General features: G+C 44.9%; 1 protein-coding gene across 1 annotated transcript in view; it reads left to right on the forward strand.

Moving 5' to 3' along the window:
* Nucleotides 1–19,853, forward strand: part of Nup210l (nucleoporin 210 like) — a 98,153-nt gene that overhangs the window by 27,441 nt on the left and 50,859 nt on the right. The window contains exons 10-18 of the mRNA XM_028890836.2: nt 352–458; nt 2,086–2,226; nt 4,117–4,254; nt 4,858–5,013; nt 6,573–6,771; nt 10,086–10,231; nt 12,927–13,148; nt 16,767–16,940; nt 19,409–19,601. Coding sequence (XP_028746669.1) covers nt 352–458; nt 2,086–2,226; nt 4,117–4,254; nt 4,858–5,013; nt 6,573–6,771; nt 10,086–10,231; nt 12,927–13,148; nt 16,767–16,940; nt 19,409–19,601 — 1,476 coding nt within the window. The remainder of the gene's footprint in view (nt 1–351; nt 459–2,085; nt 2,227–4,116; nt 4,255–4,857; nt 5,014–6,572; nt 6,772–10,085; nt 10,232–12,926; nt 13,149–16,766; nt 16,941–19,408; nt 19,602–19,853) is intronic.

Here is a 19,853-nt window from a genome sequence, read left to right on the forward strand (position 1 = left end):
TTAAGCCAAGCATTTTGGAATCCTAGATTGCCACACAGTTTGAAGGAGAGATCTATTTGAGAGCCATTTCAATCTATCAGCAAGTGGGCTTTCCAAGTAGCTTTTTTTTGTATTGTTTTGTTTTTTGAGACAGGGTTTCTCTGTGTAGCCCTAGCTGTCCTAGAACTTGTTCAGTAGACCAAGTAGCCTCGGACTCACAGAGATCCGCCTGGCTCTGCCTCCTGAGTGCTGGGATTAAAGGCGTGTGCCACCACTGCCGGGCTCTAAGTAGCTTTTTAAGTTTGCAGTTGTTGGCTCATGGCAGGAGGGCGCGGGCCTCTTCCTGGTCTCATGTTCCTTGTGTGCGCACAGGTTTCACCATCCATCCCGGCGGCCGATGGAGTCTGGAGGTGGGCCAGGTGTACGTCATCACCGTCGACGTGTTTGATAAGAGCAGCACCAGGGTCCATATTTCGGATGTGAGTATCTCCTTTGGTTTCCTCCTATTTCCTCTCACTGAGACAGGGTCCCACGTAGCCCATGCCGGACTTCTAACTAGCAATGTAGAAGACAGTGGCTTTGAATGCCTGATCTTCCTGTGTCCACTTGGGAGAGTGCTCAGATTGCAGATGTGTGCTCTGTGTCTAGTTTATGTGGTTCGAATCCAGGGCCTCAAGCATACAAGATAAGCGCTCTCCCAAGGGAGCCACACCAGAGCCCTCTCTCTTACTTTCCTAGATCCTCTGTGGGTAGCTCCTGGGGGGTGACGAAAGCCTGCTTTCTTCTTTGCTCTCAATCTTTACCCTTGTAAATGCAAGTTACTAGTTTTGATTGTGATTACCATTAACTAGGGTTGTCCTTGGGGAATGCTAAACCGGAAGTCAAATATGATCAGAATTACGGAGGGAGTCGATCAGCCTAGTAACAGTTGGGGACAAGCCTCTCTCTGCACACCACCGTGTAACACAGAGATAGATGCTCACCACAGTTCTGTGGGGGCCGAGTGACATTTGAACACCAGCTTGGAAATGTGTTCCTGCCCAGGACTGTCAGGGTTCAGAATTAGGAACTGTCCGTGAATGGAATGGCATGGACTGTCCTGAATTTATAAGCTTCAACTGTTTCTGTTCCTGATATGGATGAATCTTTCCACAAATGAGTACTGTTGTAAAATCACACCTTTTCCAACTTAGAATTTCCATGAGGGAAAGCAAAAGTTTTGTTCTTTCTTCTGTTTTAAGTCAATTAATTATAGTTTGCTGTGGTGGCGCACTCCTTTAATCCCAGCACTCAAGAGGCAGAGGCAGGTGGATCTCTGAGTTTGAGGCCAGCCTGGTTTACAAAGACAGTTCCAGGACAGCTAGGGCTACACAGAGAAACCCTGTCTCAAAAAACGAAAATTAATTAATTGATTGATTGATTAATTAATCTTAAATATTAAAATATTTTAAAATTTATGTGTATAAGTAGCTTTCCTGCGTGTATGTATTCCTGATACTCAATAGAGGCCAGAAGAGGGCCTGGAATGCTCTGGAACTAGAGTTCTTTAGTTGTGAACTGCCACATGAGTGTTGGAAAATGAACCTGGGGTCCTCTGGAAAAGCAGAGGACTGAGCCATCTCTTTGACTCCTGCTAACTTATTTACTTTTTCGATTTTTGAGACAGGGTTTCTGTGTAGCCCTGGCTGTCCTGGAACTCACTCTGTAGACTGCAGCTCGCTTCAAACTCAGAGACCCACCTGTCTCTCTCTCTCTAGGACTAAAGGTGTGTGCCACCACGGCCTAGTTCCTGTTTATTTTTAATTATGTGTTTGTGGGTGTGAGTGCAGGTGCCCTCAGGGACCAGATGTGTTGGATCCTCTGGAGCTAGCCTTATAGGTGGTTGTGAGCTGCCCTGAGGATGCTGAGAATTGAATTGTCTTCTATAAGAGCAACAACTGTTCTTAACCACTGAGCCATCCCTCCAGCACACACCCTAACTCCGTTCTTACGCCTGTATCTCTTAAGTGCCTACCTGCAGTCCTGTCTATGGTTTGCCATTAACATGGTTTTAGGGGGAAAAAAAAATACATCTTCAGATTTGTGTTGCCATTGGACTGATTTCAGAATCTCGAGATTACATTCCAGTTTCTGCAGGAGTACTTTGAAGAGCAGCTAAGCACTTCAAACGGATCTTACCACGTGGTAAAAGCCCTGAAAGATGGAGTTGTGGTGATAAATGCAACCCTGACTTCCAACCTTCAGGAGGTAGGTGTCTCAGCAGCCATCTGTTTCCTAGGAGTCCTAGCAGGGTGGGTTGCCGTGATATAAAGCAGCTGTGACATGCCATCTCCCTCTGTCACGCCACACAGTATGGCATGCCTCTACAGACTGTCCTCCACTGCGTATAACACACAGTTCCTTTAAGGAACTTTTCCATACATGTGTTTCTCTGTGTCATCAGGTATGTATAAGTAGCTTAAAGAAAAAGATTTATCAATTTTCTAAGTTTGGGAGGCATCTAGGCAGTGGTACCAGGTCCTGTGCTCATTGCATGAGTTGGCTGTTTGAAACCTGGGACTTATGCAGGGACACTTGGCTCAATCTGGGAGGAAAGGACTGGACCTGCCTGGACTGAGTCTATCAGGTCGATCTCAGTCCTCGGGGGAGGCTTTGCCCTGGAGGAGGTGGGAATGGGGGATGGGCTGGGGGGAAGGGGAGGGGGCAGTAAGGGGGAGAACAAGGGAATCTGTGGCTGTTATGTAGAACTGAATGGTATTATAAAATAAAATAAAAGGAAAAAAAAAGAAAAACACACACACAAAAAAGAAAAAGATTTATTATTTGTAAAACTGTATGTGAGGGGGGTGCACCTGTATGTGGGGACCTCTGAGGCCGGAAGAAAACACTGGATTCCCTAGAGCTGAAGAGACAGGCAGTTGTGAGTCTTCTAATAGGTCCTCTGCAAAAGCAGTACGAACTCTCACCCACCCAGCCAGCCCCACGTAAGGGATCTTTTCATTCTCAAATTCCAAACGGTTAACATGCTGAACCATTTAGCCTTGCCCCCGACATTGGACTTTTACCTTATTTTCAGGTTTTTTGTTGTTTTTCCGACCCAGAGTCTCTTCATATACCCCGGGCTAGCCTTGAACTCAAAATGCTCCTGCCCGAGACTCCTGAGTGCTGAGCCCGCAGCCCTCTGCCAGCCTGTCTGCCCTCCCCCTGCGTTCAGTGCTGAGGCCTGCTGGTTTTTCCTGCTGGAGTGGATAGCAGTCCCTGCAGATTTGTCTCCTTCCAAGGACTTCCACACTAGAAGTGGAGCTCTGTGGAGAGGTGTACCTGGGACACTGCAGGTAGCCTTGCCTGTGGCCACCAGCACTGATGAACAGTGGCAAGAACTGAGTCTTGGTTGGAATTTTTATTTATTATCTGTGTGTGCACAACACATATTTGATTGATTAACAAGTCTGTGGGTGGTACCATCCTTGGGTGGGTGGTCCTAGGTTGTATAAGAAAGCAAGCCATGAGGAGCAAGCCAATGAGTAGCATTGCTCTGTGGTTCAGCCTCAGTTCCTGCCTCTAGGTTCCTGCTTTGAGTGCCTGCCCTGACTTCCCTTCATGCTAGACGGTGAACTGGAAAATGAAATAAACCCTTTCCTCTCCCTGCTGCTTTTGGTCACAGTGTTTATCACAGCAATGGAAAGCAGACTAGACCAACTCTGCATGCTTCCTTCTATTTTTCTGGCCCTTTCCGCCTTTAAAGATAACTTCAGCTGCCCTTGAACTCCTGATCCTCCTGGGTTATCGTCTATCCTGTGCCATCACGCCACCACACCCAGCTACTTTTCTTTTAGAGGTAGAAGATGGTTGACTGCTTCATGAACACACCATTTTGTTCACATTTTCAGTGGCAATGAAAATATCTCAGGAGCTGATCCTGGTGGCCCAGGCCTTTACTTCCAGCACTCAGGAGGCAGAGGCAGAGGCAGGTGGATCTCTGTGAGTTCGAGGTCAGCCTGGTCTACAAAGAGAGTTCCATGACAGCCAGGGCTACACAGAGAAACCTTGTCTTGAACCAACCCCCCACCACCACACACACACAAAAAAGGTGTCTCAGGAAATCTATTTAGATCTTTTTTTCCCTTGTTCCTACAGAACAGCAGTGCTGAGTCTAATAAGTATGAAATCAGTCACCATCAAGAAGTGAAGATCTATTTTCCCATTCAGCTTAAGCCCGACTTTCTGGCATTTCCCCATCATCCTCTGGGAATATTAAATCGTTACAAAATTCAGGTACAACATCCTCTAATAATAGAATTCACACAGAAATAAATCAGTTTCTCTAATAGTTTGCTTTATTGAAAAAGTTTTGACAGGTAGCTGAGACTGGCCTTGAACTCACTGATTCTCCTGCTGTATCTCTTGAGTGTTGGAGTTACAGTCTTGCAATGCCAGACCAGGTTTATGCAATGCTGGGATCAAACCCAGAGCTCCACCCACCCCGCTGAGCCACATCCCCAGCCCCAAATTTATTGCTTTGACCTCCCCACCAAATTCCTGGTGTAACTCAGTGTTTGCTAGCCACCAAATCTAGACTCGGCATGCTTTCTGTCTCTTCCATCTAACATTTCCTTGTGAGTTTTACCAAGCTTTTCGTACTCCCTAATGCCCTGGTGCCCCATGGCCTTCTGTGGCAGGACAGTTACCCAGCCGCCCCTTATGCTCCTCTTGCTCATTTTCCTACTTCACTGCAGATTGTTTCTTGACACGTGCAGAGATCATTTATTACATAATTTTATTATTTTCCAAACTCGACTTCACCAGTCAAGTTTTACCATTTCACTTAACTTCTCCTTTCCTCCCAGAAGAGTTAACATAGGCTGTGGTTCTTCACAGGTAGAGGGAGGCAGTGGCAACTTTACCTGGACCTCGTCTAATGACTCAGTGGCCATGGTCACCACCAAAGGAGTGGTAACTGCAGGTCAGGTGAGAGGGAACAGTACCATTTTGGCACGAGATGTACAAAATCCTTTTCGATACGGGGAAATTGAGGTAAGTGTCTCTTTAGAGAAAACTGAGTGTCTCTGAGATACCACTGTCAATGTCCCAGTTAAGTTTCTGTTGCTGGGATCAACACCATGACCAGAAGCAACTGGGGGCGAGTTACTTCAGCTTGCAGTTTATAGTCCGTCACGGACAGACGTCAGAGCAGGAACTCAAGGCAGGAACTGAGACAGAGGCCATGAGGGAACATTACTGACTGGCTTGCACCCTGTGGCTCTCACAGTCTGTTTTCTTATACAACCCAGGACTACCTGCCCAGCGTGGCACTGCCCACAGTGAGCTGGGACATCCCACAGCAATCCTTACTCAAGAAAAGGCCCTCCCCCACGGACTTGCCTATGGGCCAGTTCGCTGGAAGCATTTTCTCAATTGAGATCACTTCTTTCCAGATGACTCCAGCTTGTACCAAGTTCACAAAAACTATGCAGCACAATTCTGAATTACTGAAATGATACTGAGATCTGAAAAAAATGAACAAATTGCCTGGGTGTGGTGGTGAATGCCTTTAATTCTGGTTCTGAGGAGGCAGAGATAGGTGGATTTCTGTGACCTCCAGGCCAGCCTGGATTACATAGTAAATTCCATACTAGCCAGAACTACATAGTGAGATCCTGTCATAATTTTTTTTAAGGTTTTTCAAGACAGGGTTTCTCTGTGTAGCTCTAGGTGTCCTGGAACTAGCGCTGTAGACCAGGTTGGCCTTAAATTCATAGCAGCTCTCTTGCATCCCCCTCTTAAGTGCTGAAATCCCAGGCAGGTGCCACCGTGTGTAGCTGTCCTTCACTGTTGAGGGAATAATGACAAGGGAGAGGTGCATCTGGGTGCAGTGTACCTGCGACCCCAGAACTCGGGGACAGAGGCTGTGGTATCTATCAAAGCCATCCTCAGCCATGTAGTTAATTCAAGGCCAGCTTGGGCTACATAAACCCTACCTCAAACCAAATGAGTAAAAAAGTCACCCGGCGGTGGTGGCGCACGCCTTTAATCCCAGCACTTGGGAGGCAGAGGCAGGTGGATCTTTGTGAGTTCAAGACCAGCCTGGTCTACAGAGTGAGATCTAGGACAGTCAGGTCTACACAGAGAAACTCTGTCTCAAAGAAATTATATGTATTACATTATGTATAACTCATAATTTATGTAAAATTATATAATTTTATTTATAATATATATCCTTATATATTTTTTAACTGGAGGCCTGGCTTGGTGTAATGTCTTTTCCTAGTCTGCACAGGATTCAAACCGTAGCACTACCACAAAAAAAAAGAGAGAAAGAATGGGGAAACTGAAGTAAAATCTGTAAGTAAACAATAGAGAGAGAGCACATACATATGGCTGTTGAGACAGGATCTCACTATGTAGCCCAGGCTGAACTTGACTCTATCGTATAGCCTCAGCTTCCGAAGGGCTGGAATCAGGCATATGCAACCACACCAAAATCTACATGTTTATATATATATTACATATGCATACGCATGCAGCACATGATTATATATGTGTTTAAATATCTCTTCTAAGACTTTCTTAAAAGTTAATTGCTTTTTCTCAAGATATATGTCATGAAGCTGAACAAAATGGAACTGTTACCATTTCAAGCTGATGTGGAAATTGGCCAGATTATTGAGGTCCCTATTGCAATGTATCATGTAAATACAGAGACCAAAGAGGCCATTGCATTCACCGACTGCTCCCACCTGCCCCTGGATCTCAACTCGGATAAGCAAGGAGTCTTCACTCTTTTTAACGAAGGCAAGGCTAAGATCTTTTTATTTTTCTCATTCATCCTTGAATTAAGGGACCAATCACCACTGTAGTTTAATTCATAAAATTCCCTCCCTTCCTCCCTTTCTCTCTTTAATACACACACACACACACACACACACACACACACTCACTCACTCACTCACTCACTCACTCACTCACGTATGTACGCACAGGATCCTGCTATGTATTCTAGGCTGACCTTGAACTCATAATCTTCCTGTCTCAGCCTCCTGAGTACTGGCATGAAAGGCATGTACTTCTTTATAATACCTTTATTTCTTTATAATTCCTTTATTCTGTCAACTGTGTTGAAGTAGGTGTTCCTATAGGCAGATGTTTCTTTCCCAATCCTGACCACCAGTCCCAAGTAACCACACAAAGGCTTAATATTCTTATAAATGCTCAGACAATAGCACAGGCTTGTTACTATCTAACTCTTGCATTTAAATTAACCCATGTTTCTTATCTATGCTTTGCCATGTGGTTTGGTACCTTTTCTCAGTACGACATGTCCATTTTGCTCTCTCTGCATCTGCTGTCAACTCCTCTGACTCCACCCTTCTTCCCATCATTCTCAGTTTGGCTTTCCCGGCTAACTTCCTGCCTGGCTACCAGCCTGTCAGCTTTTTATTAACCAGTGAGAGTAATACATATTCACAGTGTACAGAAGGATTATTCTACAGCATGTTCCTCTACTCTTTTTATGAATGTAGAAAGAAAAAGCATGGAGGAAAAATGTGTCTTTGTGTGTGGTGTGCATATATGTACACATGTTCACATGTTAGTGGATGCACATGTATATACATATATGTGCAGGCCTGGATTTGGAGCTGATATTGGATGTCTTCTTTGACCACACTCCACTTTATCAAAGCACAGAGTTCACCATTCTAGCCAGTCTAGCTAGTCACTTGTGTAACCCTCTTGCCTCAGCCTTCCCAGTGCTGGAATTATAGACATAAGCCATCAAACCCAAATTATTATTATTAGTTACTATTATTATTATTTTGTTGTTGTTGTTTTTTTGAGATAGGCTTTCTTTGTGTAACAGTCCTGGCTGTCCTGGAACTCACTCTGTAGACCAGGCTAATCTTGAACTCAGAGATCTACCTACCTCTGCCTCCCAAGTGCTGGGACTAAAAGTGTGCGCCACCACCACCTGGCTCAAATCCAGTCTATTGATACCTTTTTTTAAAAGACTTATTTATTTATTTATTTATTTATTTATTTATTATGTATCACTGCAGGCCAGCACTTGGCTCAAATCCAGTCTATTGATACCTTTTTTAAAAAGACTTATTTATTTATTTATGTATGTATTATGTATACAGCATTCTGTCTGCATGTATCACTGCAGGCCAGAAGAGGGTACTAGATCTCATTACCGGTGGTTGTGAGCCAACATGTGGTTGCTGGGAATTGAACTCAGGACCTCTGGAAGAGCAGCCAGTGCTCTTAACTGCTGAGCCATCTCTCCAGCCCCCTATTACTTTTTTTTGCCCCAAAACATTCAAGAGGTTTTTCTTTGCCCACAGAGCAGAGCCCACATCCTTTTCCACAGTCCGCATACCCAGCACAGGTACCCAATCTGCTTTTCATGGATTCATTCCTTTGGCATCATGTGGCTCTAACAAAACCAACGTTCAAGTTTTCCTTTATCACCCATCATCGATGGCTCCTTTTATGTTTCATTGGGTGTCTTGTTTCCTAAGCTTGTGGTTCTTTCCCTAAAGCTTCCTGTAGGCCAGGCACTGGGAGGACAACGCAGGAGGGTGGTTCAAGGCCTCTGGGCTGCAGAGCAAGATCCTGTCTCAAACCAAACAAACAACGCCTGTTTCTCTAGCTACAACCCATCTTTCTGTTTCGTGTACCTCTTGACTGTTTCTACCTTCCTCTTAGTATTTTAAATGATTCTCTGTCCTGGCTGTCCTGCAACTTGCTTTCTAGACCAGGCTGGCCTCGCATTCACTGAGATCCCCCTGCCTCTGCCTCCCAAGTGCTGGGATTAAAGGAGTGCACTACTACCGCCCGGCAATCTATGTGTGTTTTATATATGCTGTTTGTCTTTCTTTCTGTATTACACATCCCTTGGTGTCTCGTCCTTTGCCCATGCTTGTGTTCACACTGCATGTAGAACTCATTTTATCTTACATTATAAATGTCCGTCAGCAGAAGACAGGCTTTATTGTTTGTTTTTGGCCTTGCTGGCAATTGAACTCAGGGCCTTGTATTGGATAGACGAGTGGCCCAATGCTGAGCTACAGAGGGAAACACACATCAACAAGATAGAAAAAATGGAACCCCTTGGGTATATAAAGGCCCTGTGTTTTGTCTTGTTTGAGGCAGGATGTTACTTTGTATCCCAAGCTGGACTGCAGTTGTGAGAATCCTCCTGCCTGAGCCAAGTGCCAAGATGACTGGTACATGCCACTATACCCAGACAAGGTTATGTTTTTAAGATTTTTTGGGGGGGAATGGGGAGGGGGTTGGAGAGGTGGCTCAGCTGTTAAAAGCACTAGCTGCTCTTCCAGAGGTCCTGAGTTCAATTCCCAGCAACCACATGGTGGCTCACAATCATCTATAATGAGATCTGGTGCCCTCTTCTGGTGTGACAAAGGCAAAACACCCATACACATAAAATACATAAATTAATGTATCTTAAGATGTTTTGTTTTGTTTTGTTTTGTTTTGTTTTGTTTTGTTGAGACAAGGTCTTACTATATAGCCTTTGGCTGGCCTGGAACTCACTATGTAGACTAGGCTGGCCTTGAACTTCCAAAGTGACGAGATTAAAAGTGCCATTGTGCCCAGCCAAATCTGTTTTACTCTTTTTTGTTATGTGTGTATGTCAGCATGTGGGTATGTATACATGAGTGCTGGTGCCTGAAGAGGCCAACGGTGTGGGATCTTCTGGAGCTGGAGTTAGAAGTGGTTGTGAGTGGACATGTGGGTGCTGGGAATTGAACTTGGGTCCTCTGGAAGAACAATCAGTGCTCTTAACTACTAAGACATTTCTCCAGCCCCAGATCATACTTCTAACATGTTAAAATTATTCTGTTTCTGTATCCTATTTTCTTTAAAACCAGACTGCTTATTACTCTACTGAGTTGAGGTAAACTTTGGGGTGGGTATTTGTTTGTTTTTGGGAAAGAGTTTCCTGTAGTCCAGGCTTGCCTTAAAGTTGCTTTGTAGCTGTGGCTGGCTTTGAACTCTAGATTCTTCTGGAGCCACCTCCCAAGTGCTGAGAGTGTGGGTCTGTGTCACCACGACTGTTTGAAATCATGTCTTTTGATTGAAAGGTATTAAAAAGCCTGGACCAGAGCACTGTTCTAGCGTACACATAGCAGCCACATCTCCAGGCCATACTGTGGTGACAGTCAGTGTGACTGGACATGAAGAGCACATTGGGAGCAGTGCCACATTTGCTGCTTATGAACCTCTAAAGGTGAGCTGTCCTCTGCGAGACCTGGTGAAGCCCTGGCTGCCCACCAGCTATTCTCTCTACTAAGAATCAGGGACCAGGATTTGTGACTTCTTTACTCTGTTGTCTTGGTTTGGATCTAAGCTCTCCTCAAACCTCAGTGGCATGGGAGCTTATCCCCCATGCTTCCTAAATGAACTCATTCAGGAACAGCTTTTTCTTTTCTTTTTTGAGACAGTGTCATGTAGCCCAGGCTGACATTCAATTAGACCTATATCCAAGGATGATCTTGAACTTGTGCTCCTCCTGTTTCTGCATCACAAGTGCAGGATTATAATAGTACTCAGTCGCTCTCACTTCATGTCTGCAGGATGGAACGCAGGGCCTCTTGCATGCTAGGCAAACTCCCAAACAAGCCAACCAATAAACAGATAACCCCGCCCCACTGAACCACATCCCCATCTGACATTAGCAATGTCTGATCTTACATTAGCAAATTTTAGGTACTTAACTTTCTTCTTTAACTATGAGGTATAAGCTGTGGGAAATTAAGTACATAAGACATTAATTTTAAGTTAATACCTGAATTTTTACAGATGTATATATCTCTGTAAGCACCAGTCAGTCACAAAGACGATTAGCATAGTCCCTTTTAAAGAAAGCTATCTCTCAGCAACTTCCTGTCCTATGGAAGATGAATCAGCCATATTTACCCCATGTGTTTATATATTTTCAGAACAGCAGCCATATTTAGGGCCATATGGGTTAGTCTATTACGTATTACAAGAAGTGGTTCAAAATAAAGGCAAGGAGAGCCTACTACTTGCTTAATTCCATCAAAAATTAAAATCGAGGGGTAGACAGATGGTTCAGCAGATAAGAGCACTTGTTGCTCTTGCAGAGGCCCTGGGTTCAGTTTCCAGCACCACACGATGCCTTAGAACTGCCCACAGGAGACCCGGAAGAGGATGGCACCAGTACATATGCTAAGGGAGGGAGAGGAAAAAGCTCACAGGGCCTCAACCCGGCACAGAGAACTACAGGCAGAGAGCAGGAGAAACAGTCTCCGCAGGGCAGAGCACACCACTTGGTTATTGACTTAGTCAGGGTGCTGTTGCTATGATGAAACACCATGACCAAAAGGCAAGCTGGGGAGGAAAGGGTTGATTTGGCTGACACTTCCACATCATCAAAGGAAGTCAGGACAGGAACTCAAACGGGCAGGAACCTGGAAGCAGAAGCTGATGAGGAGCATATGAAGGGGAACTGCTTACTGGCTTGCTTCCCACAGCTTGCTCAGCCTGCTTTCTTACAAACCTCAGGAACAGCCCAGGGATGGCGCCACCCACAATGGACTAGGGCCTCCCCCACCAATCGCTAATTAAGAAAATGCCTTACAGCCTTATATTGTGGAGCCCCCCCCCTTTTTATTTATTTATTTTTTTGGTTTTTTGAGACAGTGTTTCTCTATGTAACAGCTCTTGACTGTTCTGGAACTCTCTTTGTAGACTAGGCTGGCCTTGAACTCACAAAGATCCACCTGCCTTTGCCTCCCAAATGCTGGGATTAAAGGCATGCGCCACCACTGTCCATTCATTTTCTTTTTCTTTTTCCTTTTTTTGAAGTTGAGGATCGAACCCAGGGCCTTGCACTTACTAGATAAGCGCTCTACCACTGAGCTAAATCCCCAACCCATCATTTTCTTAACTGAGGTTTCTGCCTCTCAAATGGCTGTAGTTTATGTCAGTTTGGCATTTAACTATCCAGCACAGTTATCCAATGCCAAATCGTCAGCCCTGAAAACATACATGATACACACTGACCAGGTTGTACATGTGTACTTAGGAACATATGTTTACACACACACACACACACACACACACACACACACACACACACACACGCGCGCGCGCGCACACGTAACAACAAAGAAAAAGAAGCCATGAATTTGAGAGAGAACAAGTGTACATGAGAGGGGTGGAGGGAGGAGAGAGGAGGGAGAAGATGATGTAAATTGTATTATAATCTCAGCCAAGCGTGATGGCGAGTGCATTTAATCCCAGCACTCAGGAAGCAGAGGCAAGGGGGTCTAAAGTTCGAGGCCAACATGGTCTGCAGAGCAAGCTCCAGGGCAACTTAGACTATATAATGAGAACTTGTTTCAAAATAAATAAATAGACAATAAAAATAAAGCTGAATGATTATAATCTTAAAACAAAAATTATAGGGGCTGGAGAGATGCCTCAGTGGTTAAGAGCACTGGCTGTTCTTCCAGAGAACCCAGGTTCAATTCCCAGCACCCACATGGCAACTCACAGCTATGTTATTCCAGTTCTGGGGGAGCCTATGCCCTCACAGAGACACACGTGTAAGCAAAACACCAATACACATAAAATAAAAAAATTAGTAAAGAGGAGACCCTGTCTCAAAAAATTATTATAGAAAAAAGGCGTGGGTAACAGCAATCAGAGCAAAAGGAGTCATGAATTTGAAAGAGAGCAAGGGGGAAACAGGAGAACTTTGAGGAGAAAGAGGGAAGGGAACAGATAGGTAGACAGACAGACAGACAGATAGACAGACAGATAGATAGATATTTAATCCAGGCACTGGGGAGTAAAGGCAATAGGATCAGAAGATCCAGAGTGTGGGAGACCTGACTCTGTCTAAACAGACAAATAATAAAAGAATTCTCTAACTATATAGAACGGATTTGTTTCAGGCTCTGAACCCCGTGGAAGTGGCCTTGGTGACATGGCAGTCTGTGAAGGAAATGGTGTTTGAAGGGGGTCCTCATCCATGGATTTTGGAGCCTTCCCGGTTTTTTCTGGAGCTGAGCATGGAGAAGCCAGAGGCCACTAGGGTAACGGAGGTCCGGCTGCCAACTAAGAGGAAACAGAACCAGTATGTCTACCGAGTCCTGTGCCTGGATTTAGGAGAACAAGTAAGAAAAATAGCTTTTTCCTTCCTTCCTTTGTTTGTTTTTCAAGACACGGTTTCTCTGCATAGCCCTGGCTGTGCTATAGACCAGGCTGGCCTCGAACTCAGAGATCCGACTGCCTCTGCTTCCTGAGTGCTGGGATTAAGGGTGTGTGCCTCCACTGCCGGGCTTCAAACAGCCTCTTTCTGACATGAGTATGATGTTGCAACTTATAGTATAATACTTTAAAAAAAGATTCATTTTTATTTAAGTATACTTGTATCTGCCTTCATGTTCATGTGTATGTGCACCATGCTCTTAACCAGAGCAATCTCTCCAGCCCGGTCTCCAATTTTTTATTTTAAACTTTTGGATACTTACATATATATATGTGTGTGTGTGTGTGTGTGTGTGTGTGTGTGTGTGTGTGTGTGTGTGTATTGCCAGGGCTACACAGGGAGCAGTAGCCGTCTGTGTTTCAAAAAACAAAAACAAGACAAAAAGACTCTTTTTGCCGGCCCATACCCCCATCTATCAAGAAGTGGACTTGCTGACTCCTCCAGTATTCTTTCTGTTCAGTGTTTTAAGGAAGTGCTCCACGTCTCTGCCCAGCAATGTGCTGTGTCCGGCTCTCTGCCCTCAGTAGCAAAAGTGTTTGTATTCACTCACATGTCTGCTAAGGTTTTCCTAATAAAAATAAGCTTCAGGGACTAGGAAAACTAAACTCGGGGGGCTAAGAGCACTTTCTCTGAAGGCATGAGGAGTTCTGATTCCAGTTATGAGATATAATGTCCCAGTGTGTGTGTGTGTGTGTGTGTGTGTGTGTGTGTGTGTGTGTGTGTGTGCATGCATTCATCTAATGATGGACACACATGGTTGCTTCCATATTTTAGCTACTAAGTTCTGTTTTGATCTGAAGATCTCTGATCCCAGCACCCATGCAAGAAGCCAGCCATGGTCCCGCCCACACCTGTAACCCCAACTTCTGACTTCACTGGGAAAAACAAACACACCCCAATCCACCCTCTTCCAGGTTGAGAGGGAGACTCCACCTCAAAGGAACAGAGCAGAGGGGTGGAGAAAGCTGCCTCCCGCCCTCTGGTGGCTTCTGTGAGAAGTATTGTTAGTTACCTAGTGGGTCCGGTTAGGAGCACCCATGTTCACATGGGTGTGTGGTATCCACTGGGACAGGAACAACCTGCCAGCAGCCACATTTCCAAAGAAGAGCAGCTCTCCCTCCCCTGGTAGCCATGGTAACTACCAATAGCATCTCCTGTAGAGGTGTGGGGCCTTGGGAGTCCCCTTCCCATCCACACTGTAGTTTTTACTGCTCAAGTGATCATAGCTGCTGAGTAGATGTGCTTTACCATTGCCTGGAATTGCAGCTGCAAGAGATCGTCCTCCGGTCTCTGTGGGTACCTGAACACACGTGGCTTACACTCACAGACACACATACCCACACATGGCTCTTAGGTTGTCTCAGTAGTTAAGGAGAGCCCACTGCTCGTTCAGAGGACCTGAGTTTAGCTCCCAGCACCCAGTCAGGTGACTCACAACTGCCTGTAGCTTTAGCTCCAGAGGCTCCTACACCTATGGCCTCTGTGGGCACTTTTACCCACTACACACACACACACAACACACACACACACACACACACACACACACAATTATAAAAATATTTTAAAATCTTTAAAAATAAATAAATAAATCTTTCCAAAAGGACAAAAAACAAGAAGCTCTGAAGAACAGAGGAATGAATAGCTTGTTTTTTCATTTCTTCAACACATCCTGAAGTCACAGACTACCTACAAGGAAAGAAGTCTGCTGTAGTTAGCCACACAGAAGTCACTAAGAGTGGGTGGTCTGCTCAGAACTTGGGATGGAGCAGATGCTTTCAGTACCTAGACAATGTTTTCAGTGCTTTTTTAAAAATATAAATTTATACTTTATTTTAACTTATATTATAAATTAATATTTTTTTCCTTAGTTTTTCAAGACAGGGTTTCTCTATATAGCCCTGGCTGTCTTGGAACTCTCTTTGTAGACCAGACTCACAGAGATCCACCTGCCTCTGCCTCCTGAGCGCTGGGATTAAAAGTGTGCACCCCCATGACCTCAGTACTTTAAAAACAATTACATCTACTTACTATGTATTTATTTGTGGGTGTGCATGTGCCTGACACGTGGTGAGTCTGAAGGTCAGAGGACAATTTGCAGGGTTTTTTCCTTCCACCGTGTGGGTCCCAGGGATCGGATTCAGGTTGTCAGGCTTGGCATCTTTACCCACTGGGACCATCTGCCAGTCTTTAGGTTAGCGTTGTATTTTCATGTTTGTCTTGGTTTTAAGATGTATGTGCGTGTGTGCCTGTGGGAGTATCACATGCATGCAGTGCCCTCGGAGCCAGGAGAGAGTCCATGCCCTCTTCTGATCCCCTCAGGACCAAGCATGCACTTAGTGCACATGAACACTCAATATACATGAAATAGATAAATCTAAAATAAATTTTAAATAGAAAAATGAAGAAACTAAACAGAGACACAAGCAAATAGCACAAGATTTGTTGAAGGAAAAGACTGAAGTAATTTGGTTAATTTTCTTTTTAAAATTCATTTGTGGGGGGAACACGTGAACCATGGCAGATGTGCACAGTATGCATGTGGAGGCCGGAGGATGACCTGCAAGAGTCAGTTCTCTCCTTTTATCTTGTGGGTCCTGGGAACTGAACTCAGGTATTCAGGCTTGGCCCGATGGTTCTTTCACTTTTTGTTGTTGTTTTGTGGATTTGTTTGTTTTGGAGACAGGGTCTCTCTATGTAGCCCTTAGTAGCCTAGAACTTATTTTGTAGACCAAGCTGGCCTCAAATCTACAGAGAGCCATCCGCTTCTCCCTCTCAAGTGCCCAGCTTGATTTGGAAACAAGGCTTCACTTTATGCACATAGCTGGCATGGAACTAACTCTGAAGACCAGGCTGACCTTGAACTTGCAATGATCTCCCGGCCTCCTTCTCTTGAGTGCTGGGATGCAGGAGTGAGCTGTCACTCCCAAAATTAGATCTTTTAGGTTCCATTTGTCTTAAATTTTCCATGGTATGACTTGATTTTATGTTATGTCTGGGTCTCATGTAATCCACGATGGCATCAAACTAGCTGGGTAGCTGAGAAGGCTCTTGATCTCCTAATCCTCCTGCCTCAGCCTCTCTAGAGCTGGAGTACAGGTGTGTGTCGTGCCTCCTGCCCTTTCCGTTCGTTTGCTCTTTTCTGAGGATTGACTTTAGTGCCTAAGGATGCTCATTTATCAATGAACTGTGTCCCCAGCCCACTGTTGTGTGTGTGTGTGTGTGTGTGTGTGTGTGTGTGTGTGTGTACACATGATTGTGTATGGTGTGCAGATATATGCAAGAAGTTCTTCTATATGTTTATTCGTGTAAAGGCCAAAGATGTCTTCCTTGATTGCTTGCTACCATTTTAAAATATTAGATTATTTAATGTGTAGTGAGAAAGGCACATGACTTTAAGGGATTTGTCAGATTATCATATCCAGAAGGGCTCCTCTACAATGGAGTTAGAATAATTCTGATATATTTAGTTGGGCACAATGACATCAAGGGTATGCACATAAATAACTCTGATGTTTCCTTAAAGGTTCTCACTTTACGGATTGGGAATCACCCCGGTGTCCTGAACCCTAGTCCCTCTGTGGAAACGGTGCAGGTGCGCTTCATCTGTGCCCACCCTGCCAGTATGTTGGTGACACCAGTGTACAAGGTGGCAGCTGGCACCCAGCCATGTCCTCTGCCACAGTACAACAAGCAACTGGTAAGTGCAGATTGTCCTGATACACATGGCTCTTTTGTCTCAAATGTTCTCGAGATAAGGGACCTGAACTACAGCTTCCGTCTATCAAAGTGAGAGGCATTGTGGCATTGGTTACTCATTCTCAGATGGTTGAGAGGTGAGTAGGTTCCAATTGTGGACCTTTAGTAATGTGACTGTCTACAGGGAAACGAACCCCCTGAACAGTGTCTAAATTGTTTGACTGACATCTCCCCTAGCAAACCTTTGTTGGCATTATAAATAAGTCAGAGAAATCACTTCTACTGCAAAAGTACCGTGAAGACCTGAGGTCAACACAGCCAGGCACTAGACACAGGCAAAGTTTCTCTCAGTGAACCAGGCTAGCCTTGAACTTGCAGTCCTCCCACTTCAGCCTCCTAAGTGCTGGGGTTACAGATGTGTCCTGCCACAGCTGCCCACCCATCTCTTTTTTTTTTTCATACTCTCTATGCAGCTGAGGATGACCCTGCTACTGAATCCTGTAAGTTTTGTTTGTTTGTTTTTTGGTTTTTCGAGACAGGGTTTCTCTGTGTAGCTTTGCGCCTTTCCTGGAACTCACTCTGTAGCCCAGGCTGACCTCGAACTCACAGAGATCCTCCTGCCTCTGCCTCCCGAGTGCTGGGGTTAAAGGCGTTGCCACCACCGCCGCCCGGCTGCATCCTGTAAGTTTTAGTGCAAGCATTTTCTCACATTCGAGAGCCCCTCTTCCCAAATGACAGCAGTTTGTGTCCAGCTGACATAAAACTAGCCAGCCCAGGGACTAAGTGTCCTTATTCTCAATCCACTCAGGGTTAGAAAGGTGGCTCAGCAATTAACAGCACTTGCTGCTCTTCCAGAAGACCTGAGTTCAATTCCCAGCAACCATGTCAGGAGCTACAGGGGATCCAACACCCTCTTCTGGCCTCCTTGGGCACCTGCACATACATGGCTCACACATGCACTTAGGTATACATGAATACACATAAATAAAGATGAAATCCTTTTTAAAAAATAAATCAACAAAAACTCTAAAAAGATATAAAAGATATTTGGTGGAATATATGGAGGAAACTGAGATAATGACTCTGTAGTTAATGATACTACATTAATGTTAGTTGTTAATATTCTTTTTTCTTTCATCTTTGTATGTGTGTGTGTGTGTGTGTGTGTGTGTGTGTGCACGCGCGCGCTTGGGCTGTGACACACAAGTGGCAGTCAGAGAGCATCCACAGGTATCAGCCCCTGCCTTCCATCACATTGGAAACAGGGGCTTCTCTTCTTCAGCATCGCGTATGCGTAGCTAGCTGCCCTTCTCCCTCCAGCGAGTCCCCTGGCCTCACCTCCCATCTCACTGCAGGAGCGATACAATTACAGATGCACACTGTACCAGGCTTTATGCGGGCCCTGGGCATCCGAACTCAGGTCCTCAGGCTTGCGGCACAAGCCCCTTAAAAACCACTGAGCCATCTTTCCAGAACTGATGTCAACGTTCTTAAGCACAGCAGGGTTGGAAAGATGGGTAAGTGACTAAGAAGAGTTCTTGCTGCTCTTTCAGAGGACCTGAGTTCAGTTCCCAACACCCACTTCAGGCAGCTCACAACCACCTGTAACTCCAGCTCCAGGAGATCCCATGACTCCTTCTAATCTCAGTGGCTACCTGCATACATGTGCATGGATACACACATGGACACACACATACACATAGTCAAAAATAAAACGAAAAGATTTTTTCTGAAGTATAGTATTATTGTTTTGTTTGTTTACACAGATGTTCTCTTTCTTAGGAAATACATAATGAAATATTCGGGGTGGGGTAAAGTGCCATGATAGCTACATCATTCATAAAACAAAATGCAGCAAACAAAATACCTTCCCCCAGTTCCCTGGAGGTGCAGAAGAAAGGGAGGAGAGAGAGAAAACACACACACCACCGTATGTTAACAACTGCTGGATGAGGTGAAGTTTAAAAACTGTCAAAGGAGGCCAAGCGGTGGTGGCGCACGCTTTTAATCCCAGCACTCAGGAGGCAAAGGCAGGAGAATCTCTGTGAGTTTGAGGCCAGCCTGGTCTCCATAGCGAGTTCCAAGAAAGGAGCAAAGCTACACAGAGAAACCCTGTCTCGAAAAAACCAAAAAAAAAAAAAAAAAAAAAAAATCAAAGGAGAAAGAACAGAGGAGATGTAATTCTTATCTTCAAGGATAGCTTGCCAGCCCTAAGGCTACTGGATTTTTTAAACTAAATTAGTGTATGTGTTCCTATGGTGTCTCTCTGTGTGTGTGCACATGCTTGCCATGGTTTATGTGTGGAAGTCAGAGGACAAGATTGTGAAGTTGATTCTCTCTTTCCATCTTATGTGAGTCAGGGATAGAATCCATTCCGGGATTTTATGGCAAGGGACTTTACCCATTGAGCTGAGCTGATGGCCCCAAACCTTTATAAGAAGTCCTTTATGACCTTTTCTTTTCATGCAGATTCCTGTGTCCAGCTTGAGGGACTCGGTCCTGGAACTGGTGGTATTCGATGAACACGGGAGGAAGTTTGATAATTTCAGCTCGCTGATTCTGGAATGGAAATCTTCCAATGAGACACTGGCCCGTCTTGATAGTGCTAAGCCGATGGAGATGGTAGACAAGGACGATGGCAGTGGGCAGACTCGGTTGCACGGTACTGTCCAAAGCTCGCAATGGGACAGGGCATTTGCTAGACAGTTAACATTGCTTCCTTCTGAGCAACTGCGCCTTCTCAGTTTTATCATGGTGCCTTTCATCTTTGATATCTGTGCTTTTTTTGTTTTGTTTTGTTGTTGTTTTCCAAGACAGGGTTTCTCTGTGCAGTCCTAGCTGTCCTGGAACTCACTCTGTAGACCAGGCTGGCCTCGCACTCAAGAGATCTGCCTGCCTCTGTCTCCTGAGTGCT

This window comes from Peromyscus leucopus, chromosome 6 (genome assembly GCF_004664715.2).
Source record: "Peromyscus leucopus breed LL Stock chromosome 6, UCI_PerLeu_2.1, whole genome shotgun sequence".
NCBI classification, from domain to species: domain Eukaryota; kingdom Metazoa; phylum Chordata; class Mammalia; order Rodentia; family Cricetidae; genus Peromyscus; species Peromyscus leucopus.